We start from the raw sequence: 8,959 nt of genomic DNA on the forward strand, positions 1-8,959 counted from the left end.
GGAAAACCCTCTAGGAAATATAATTTGGTTTTTCAGCTTTTTCTCCCTAGGAGAGCACCTCTACACATCAGGAATGTCTTTAGCAAGGAATAAGCAGAAAAGGAATACTTACCATATGCAAGAGATCCAATATAGAAGTTATATCGTAAGCAATAATATTCTCTCTCACTTTTTAGCAGTTAGTATTTAATCTTTGTTTTCCTAATGGATTTCTATAGGTTTCTTTGGACCCACTTTGAATAGCTTTATCCACGTGCTTATGTATTCTTACTACGGACTGTCAGTCATCCCTTCTATGCGCAAATATCTCTGGTGGAAGAAATACCTCACTCAGGCACAACTGGTATGTATCTTATTTTACTCTTATTTTTAACTACCAGAAGTCCTTCAAAATGTGAGAGAGGACTAAATGAACTATAGGTAAACATTGTTATTTACACAATGAAACCAGTTAGAATTGAAGTATAATGAAATTATCGTACAGGATAAGTCACTAGTGCAGCTTAATGTAATTTAATAAAGGAAATTATGTTCAAAAGTGTTTTCTGTAGAAAACAAAGAGTAGCAACTCTGTAGTCCACAAAATTATGTTGGTTTTGAACCACTGCATGGAAAATGACTCCTCCTTAATTGTGGAAAAAAAATTATTTAAAAGTCACCAAAAATGTCTGACAGCCAGCTCCAAGACAGATCTCCACTACTGGCCAAAGCTGAGCCTATCAGCAAAGCCAGGGGCACCCCTTGTGATATCATATTTATTTAAGGGTGAAAAACATAGCACAGCAGCTGAGAGAAGGCAGGAAATGTGAGAGAGACAGCCCTGCAAATACCCATGTCAGAGCAGGAGAAGGGAATTAGCACCAAGAACCACCCTGCAGCCTGTGGCAAAGGTGGCTGGTGAAGCTGTTCCCCTGCAGCCCACAGAGGTCCATAGGGGAGCAGAAATCCACCTGAAGCCCGTGAAGGACCTCATGCTACAGCAATGAACATGTCTGCCCTGAAGGAAGATACAGACAACAGAGAAATAGGAGCAGCAAAACCAAAGCAATATGGGCTGACTACCAACCCCATCCCCCGGCACCACATGGAAGGAAGTAGAGGAGTCGGAAGTGAGGCTGAACTTGAGAAGAAGCAGGGGCTTAGGGGAAGGTGTTTTTCATTTCGTTTCTTGCTATTCTTCTGTGTTATTAATTTGCAATACTTGCAATTAGTCTTCCTTGAGTCAAGTCTATTGTGCTTATAATAGTAATAGGTAAGTTTTATCAATTACCCTCCCTACCTTTATCTCAATCCACAAATTCTTGTCATCTTTTTTCCTTCCTCTACTCTGCTGAGAAGAAGAAGGGAGAGAGCTGCTACGCGGCCAGCTGGCAGCCAAGCCAGGTTAACCCACAATGCAAATGGTTCAACTACAAAATGCAAAACGATGTAAACAAACTTTAGGCAATACAGACATCGACTGACTTCTAAAAGTCTGTTCCACCACTTGCTGTACCTGAAGAGCTGAGCCACATCAGAAGTTTCTATCAACAAGATATAAGGCTTGATATGAAATAAAGTTCCTTTTACTTTTTTTTCCTCTTATGTTCATATAATTTGGAAGTTCAGATGTTTGCAGTGAGCTTTAAAATGCTTGCATAGAAATTTGCTTAGAAAAAACTGCTTCTCTGAGCTGAAGCCATCCATGCAGGTGAAACATACTGCCCTGTTAGAAATGCACCTCAGTACACTGGATTGAGGGCACACTTATCTGGCTGAGGAGAATCAGGTGCACCAGTGTGGACTGTAGCTCACAGTTCTAAATACAGACAAGTCTTGCAATTTCTTCCCTGTCTCATGTTTGCTTCCTTTGTCCCCTCCTTAACTCAATTATTGCAAGTAATAGCCTATCTGAACTCCTTGGACTTCAGTTCTGCATTTTATGGTCAGGCTTCTAAAGCTATTGCCAGGAGTCTTCAGAGTTTCCTCCAGTTTCTGCCCAGTAACAGAGACAATAACTGCACCTGTCAAAAGGTCTGGAAGATAGAACAATACCTACTAAATCTGAGAGAAAATAAAAAAAAGCTTCCCTTTTGTCAAGTAGGCCTATAAACTTACTTTTAGAAAACCTCTGACCCCCCCCCCCCCCCTTAGGGTTTTTTTTTTTAATTTCACAAGAGCACCATTTTAACTTAACCCTCACAATGCATTCAGAGGTTAGAAAGGGATAGTTTTCAAGAGTACTTAAACTTTCAAGGAGCAGGACTAGGGGACATTGCTATGTCTGATTTAGCTAGCACTGACCCTTTCTCAGCAAATATCCTGCATTATCTTCTCTCCACAGATCCAGTTTCTGCTCACTATTGTGCACACACTCAGTGCAGCTGTGAAGCCATGTGGATTCCCATTTGGCTGCCTCATGTTCCAGTCCTCCTACATGGCCACACTGGTCATCCTCTTCATCAACTTCTACATTAAGGTAAGCAGTCTTCTGAGAACTCTCTGACAAGGATGGGGAAAACAGAACTTTTTGGAGAGCCATCTGGGTGGACTCAGATGTAGAATGATCATCAGTGCTTAAAATATGTTAGTCTTAAAATATATATGCATAACTTAAGAATAACAGATATTGCCATGTCTGAGAGAGAGAGAGTTATTCAGTAGTGATGACCCCCTCATTGCAGCTCAACTCCTCTGCATTTGTGTAGCAAGTCAGGTACTACACTCAGTACATATGGGGTCTGAATTTGCTTTGGTAGGCAAATTTTTTAGTCTTTCTCCTTCTTAGGGAAAATAAAAAATATCTCTCTTTGCCTTGTTTGCTTCAACATCTTTTAGCAGGGAGTACTCTAGCCTGCCTGCATACATAAAGCTTTTAGTGTACAAGGGTTGAAATCTCTTTTGACATTGAGAAGTATTACAGTAAGGCTAGGAAAGCAACATCACCCACAGCAGAGGAAAAACTGCAGTACCCTTTATGCAGTGTGAAGCAAATATATACATCAACAAACAACAGACAAGCTCCATTTACAGTTAACCATAAGCAGTGTTTTGGTGGGCACTAAATGAATCCAAGTCTTTACTTTGGATTCTCTTTTATAGACGTACCGGAAAGCACCTTCAAGAACAGCCGTAAAGGAAAGCCCTGTCACAACCGAAATCAAGAATGGTTTCCACAAGGACTACTTTGCTGCTGCCAATGGATTGCAGAAAAATAAGAAGGCACAATAAGTATAGGGTTTCCTATGGGTTTTATCCTAAAGAGAAAAAGAAGAAAAAAAGACTGAATTGCAAGCTTTAGCTTAAAACCTATTTGATTACGTTTATCTGTTCTTTGTACCAGACACTTATTAACCTACTGCTATTTAGGTTTTAACAAAATGAGTAGAATTACTTGTCTTGTCAAAGGTCACCATCAGAACAAAGAAAGCCAAGATCTTTCTCATATGAAAAAGAAAACCTTTCTGATCTCTAATGCTGACACAAAAACGCCTTATGAAACACTTGATGGATAAAGCCATCAATGCCTTCAAAAGGTTAGGACTCTGTTCAGACTAACACTGGGAGCACTTTCTGTGCATGCAAGAGGTCTTGAGGCAAGGCTTCACAGTGCACCCAATACCTCCAGCTAAACTGTGGCTAAGGCCAGGAAAATAAAGGAGAAGTGGGGGAAAGGTGAGAGGCATACACATTCTCCATCAGCATACCCCTCTTTTCTTCTCAGCAATTCCCCAAAGCATACTCCTTCCCCATGGACACCAGCAAGGTACCCTTGGATCCTGTAGCAGCCCTGGGGAAGGACATGACAGAGGGCAGAGCCCAGGTGCACCATCCCATAATTTGCAGGCAGTTGTGCACAATGCTCACTTGGTTTACACAAGTGCAACCTGATTCAAATGCCAGGAAGGCTAGCAGGAGCTTTCTCTTTCAGGGGGCTGGGCTGGTAGTCCCTGGCACTGTTCAGAATGGCATTCTGAACACAGAACAACGCAAGTCACTTTGGATGTACTAAATAATAGTAGTTCTAGGTAATGGATTTTGAAAGAAATAGGGTCTTAGCAGCTTAAAGAAATCCATTGAGTGTAAATGTGTGTAAAGTTAATCCTATACCAACACTGCTAATTCAAAGCAAACTGTCGTGCTGCATAGTAACAGACTGGAAGATGCAGAAAATTTGAGGCGAGTTCAGCAATGAGCAAAGCAGGTTATACAGGAATTTCTGTGTCAAGTGGACCCTACTCAGTCTCTGGCTAGAGAAACATATGGGAGTGAAGCACAATCCTTTGGAGAGGAAGCAAGGATCTGCTGTCAGCAGTTATAAAGTTGTCTCTCTCCCCACAGTCCACCACCATATTTGTTGCTTCAGTTCACTGCATTTACCCCCACTTAAATGGTTAGAAATGAAGAATACCCAGAGTTAACTTTATTAGTCTGCCCTCACCCTTTTTTCATTTAGCCCACCTAATTTCCTCTATTAAAAACAGACGCAGACTTTTTTCCTCACTTTGAAGTAGTTCCGATCTCTTCCATTCTCACATATAAAATTCTCTCAACAAAACAGCTTTTGGAGTCACTCCAACCCAGCAAGTCCCTTGGATTGAAGCAGTTCTGTAAAGGAAACATGTCCTCTCACTTTGTCACTTTGCAGAGTGCCAGGGGCAGGAGGAAGACAAAACACACATCCAGCCAGCACTGAGAGCGCAGGCAGCCACAGAAGGCCCACATGTAGAGGAGGCTGTCCCAAATCCTGCTGTCTAATTCTTCTCCACCTCTAGAGGGTTAGTTATCCCCTCCAGATATCCCCATTTAGATGGTCTGCCGTCGGGGGCTCTTGGAGACTGCAGGTGTAAAGGCAGGAGGAAGGTTAGTCCAGGGAGCAGCAGTTATGGATGCAGGGACTCACCAGGAGCAGCCCGAGGGACCACAGCCAAGAGGGCTCATGGATAGGAAGGAAAGGAGCTGAGGAAGTGGTGCAGTAGGGGAAGAAGAACAGATGGGGTTGTCCAGCAAAAGGAAGAGGAGAAAATCCCATGAAGAAGGGGGTCCTGTGTCAGAGTTCTGCTTGACAGAGTGCTTAAAAGTCCCACTGAAAGCTGTCTGACTCCAGCCAGTTCCAGCTCCATTGCAAGGTGGAAAAAACTTTTCTGCCTCAGTGGAAAACTGAAATTCCCAAAATGCTACAGCAGAAGCAGGACCTCTTAGCAACCTGACTGCTGAACTACATCATCATGAACCAGGTAACCAAAATAACTGCAATATTCAAACACTTTTACACCACCACACCAACCTAGATCTAACTGGTGCATATTCACATTTGCTCCCTTCTTCACGAAGCTGGTCACAAAACCTCACTTACTGAACATCAGTGCTTTGTTTTACTTAGTGCTCAATAAAGGGGAAAGCAGCAACCCAAAAGAAAAAAAAAATGAAAAAAAGACCAAGAACCCTGCATTCACAAAGCCTGGACACTATATGCATATACTGTTTCTCACTGGCCCTTCCAGAACCTTTACAGGTATTTCTGATTGACACTAAAAATCCCAAGATGTAAGAAATTAGTGGGTTTGACTGAGGGTGCTTTACACAGCCCTGAGTAAATGGAGAGCTTCAGAGCTCTGTAGAAATCAGCTTGGTACTGGAAGCCAGGGTAAAGGCAGAGGAATTTGAAAGAGCTGACAAGACAGTGAACAAGGCAATGAGCTGGACCATTAATCTAAGGCAGGCAACAAAGGGGCTGTGTGGCCCAGCACAGATTTGAGTGGAGTCCATAATCTTTTGATGGCAAAGCATGCATTTGACCATCAAGGTGGAAAGCGTCAGCTGTGCTATGTGTTAAAGTTTACTATTGCAATCAAACCCATAGATATCATCTTTTATTTTGTTGAAACCTCATTCAAAAGAAAAGGAAATAAATATAAATGCCTTACTTGAAATTCAAAGGGCTGGGGAAAAAAAAAAAAAAAAAGAAAAAAAAAAAAAGGAAAGAAAACAGAGATGGTCTCAGACCTTGCAGATCCAGATCAGCCAGGAAGGCTGGAATCAGGTATATTTAAAATTCTTCAGATATGTCTTAACATCTTCAAAATGCTGCAACTTTGAAGGAAGAGAAGCATTGACTTTTTAAACTGATTTTCCTGTAATACATAACACTGTAAATAAACAAATTTTACTATCAGGCTGTCTCCACTCCTCCCTAAGGCGTCAAATTGGGCTGGTAACTGGTTACTTGAGGCTGCTTTTGTTCTCCAACTTATAAAGAAACATTTTAGGGCATTCACATCAGTTTCGAAAACAATCTCCTTAATTTTATACAACACTTTCACTGGTGGTGGTGCAAAGCTTCCATGTGTTTTTTCTAGGTTTCTACCTATAAAAACTTAGGCTTTCAAAGGTAATATTGAAGTAACTTGTTTATTCAAAGCTTATACATGCCCATCAAGTCCTTGTTGGATTATTACATTGTTTTCAGTTGGAATGTGATGGCAGAAAACAGGGAAGAGACAATAGAGAAATCAAAATCTCAAATCTCAAGAATGCAAAAATTAAATTTCTTTTAGATTGAAAACACACAGTAGCTCTCAGCTATTCCTAGAAACATGTCTATTTTCCAGTGCATTACTCTTAGACACAGTTCTACTGCCTGCAGAAGCAGGACCTGTCCCTGTGTGCTCCAACTAACCTCAGCACACCTCACTGACAGCAGGCTGGGCTGTCCTCAGGCCAGGGTAGACACACACAGGTCCTCTGCCCATTTCCAGCCACAGAGGACATCGTTTTCTCTGGCTTTATGCAGCCTTGACATGCCATAGCTGTAGCCCTTGGATGGGCCACTGCACTGGATGGATGGGACCCCCACACACTACATCTTTGCTGTTCTGGCTCAGAAGTGTCAAGGAAACTGAACAGTTTGAAAACTGAGCTCTATCTATTTGCACTGAAAGGAAGAAAATAGATATCTGGATTCATAGCACTTTAAGAAGCATGAAGTGGGAAAGGTAAAGGAAACCTGCCAAGGTCAGCTACCTACCTTCCAACAGTTAACTTTAGGATAACTCAATTACACATCTGTTGCAGAAGCCAAACAGACTTTAGACCTTCAGGAGGTTTAAGCTCAAACATGCTTAATTGACCCAGAAGTGCAGGAAGTGGTATGTCCAAGGTCAGAAAACGTAATCTCTGTCCCAGATGTGGTCTCCAAACACTTCTACTGCCTACAGACAGAAAGACCATTAGTAAAGTCCAAAGTTTTCGCTTTAGGCAGTTCACAGGTTAGCAAGCTGTGCAACACATGGAGCTTCTCAAAAGCTAAAGGGTTTCATACAAAGGGATAGAGAGTAGCAGTGTGACACCCCTTTCTGCTCTCCCATACCCATCATTAAAACAGTCTCTTGGTGTTCAGACTTTCTCAATAAAACAGTTAAAACCAATAAGCATAGGTGCATACAACACTATAGCAGTTTCTAATAAGTAAGGAACACTGGTTTTTTCCTTTATCCTCTGAAGTGCTCAAAACTCACCTTCCAAGCTTTACAGTTATAGGTTATGCAGAGATGTGACAATAAGAGACACAGAAATAAGACTGATGAACTCCATATTATCCAGAAAAGATACTTGGATGAAAAGCATTCCTAACTTTTTACAGTTAGAGGAGACACCAAGAGAGCCTTTTGCCAACAGATATGAAGGGTGAGGAAATGTAGCAAAACAAGTGTTTCTACACATCTACTTCACAGCGCTGACAAAGCTTAAATGCTTAGCAGCCGAGACCAATGAATTCATCAGAAACATCAGATACAAAAAAAAAACCCCAAAACAAACAAAAAGAACCACTACTGTCATAGTTTGAAAACCAAAAAGAAAAACCTAACAGCAACAACAACAAAAAAATCCACCTTAACCAGAGGGAGACATCCCATCTCATCCTCTTCCTATTTCAAACCTTCTCTTTGGGCAGCAAACTGCTTGGAGATGCAGATGAGCAGCCTAAATAAGCCAACACCCATCCAAAAGGATGCCTCGAGGGTGAGAATTCTCAGCGGCCGTTTCTGTGGCTTTGCAGAATTCAGTGCACAGGAACAGTCGCAGCTGTTCATCTCAATTCTTGGGTCGACCTCACATCAAGCAGCTTGATAGCCCAGGTTGCATCATCATGTTTGGCCAGGTGGTGGAGAATAAAACCACAGAATATAGGCATTTATATGGGAATTACTGTAAGGCTCACTTTGAAACTTAGGAGCGGGAGCAACACAGAACAAGGCATCCCTTTACATTCACCAGTGTGAGCTCTGGATCACAATAAGAAGCAACAGGGCAGTTGAAGCCTTACCACACACCTACAGCCAGAACCCTGGGGTTACTACTCGGATAGTAAAAGCCCTAAATGTAGGACCTGGCATATCCAGGCACCAGGATAGTGATAGGATCAGCTTATTCAGGCTGGTATCTTAAAGCCTGTTTTGTTTAGTGACACTGCTGGCTGGGGCTGTCTGAGCATAGTCCCACACTAGTGGGACCAGAGCATGCCGAAAACTCCTTGACATTATGCAAAACTAGTTTTATCAGACTTCAAGCATAGCTCACAGGGGTTACAGTTTCATCTCCCAAAAGCTACAGCTGCTTCAGCTGAGTGCTTTGAGAGCCTAGAATAAAACAACAGTTGTAAGGACACTGAAGAGTAGCAGGAGGATGCAGGGTAGCTAAGTCACTAGAGCCAGCCCTCAAAGAAACAAGCAGAAGCCAGTGGATGCAAAATCAGGGTTTCAGCCCCTCACATTAAGAATTGGAGGGAGTAGACCAGTAGATCTGACCTTTGGAAAGGGCAGGGTTGAAGAGGTATTTTCTTTTAAACCACCCCAGGAGGAAAGCACCAAGTGTGTCTTGATGTGAACAAACAAACTTCAGCTCACGCCAACCCTAGTCAGGACTACTTAAGATAAAGGAATAAGCATGAAATGGTAAAGCAATTGCAACAGCAGCTCCT

The 8,959-nt window shown here is 42.1% G+C and overlaps 1 protein-coding gene across 1 annotated transcript in view; it reads left to right on the top strand.

The window, feature by feature from the left end:
• Positions 1–3,210, top strand: part of ELOVL2 (ELOVL fatty acid elongase 2) — a 37,011-nt gene extending 33,801 nt beyond the window's left edge. The window contains exons 6-8 of the mRNA XM_062498960.1: positions 219–343; positions 2,324–2,458; positions 3,082–3,210. Coding sequence (XP_062354944.1) covers positions 219–343; positions 2,324–2,458; positions 3,082–3,210 — 389 coding nt within the window. The remainder of the gene's footprint in view (positions 1–218; positions 344–2,323; positions 2,459–3,081) is intronic.
• The last annotated feature ends 5,749 nt before the right edge of the window (positions 3,211–8,959 follow it).

The sequence above is a fragment of the Cinclus cinclus genome, chromosome 1 (assembly GCF_963662255.1).
Source record: "Cinclus cinclus chromosome 1, bCinCin1.1, whole genome shotgun sequence".
Classification (NCBI taxonomy): Eukaryota; Metazoa; Chordata; class Aves; order Passeriformes; family Cinclidae; genus Cinclus; species Cinclus cinclus.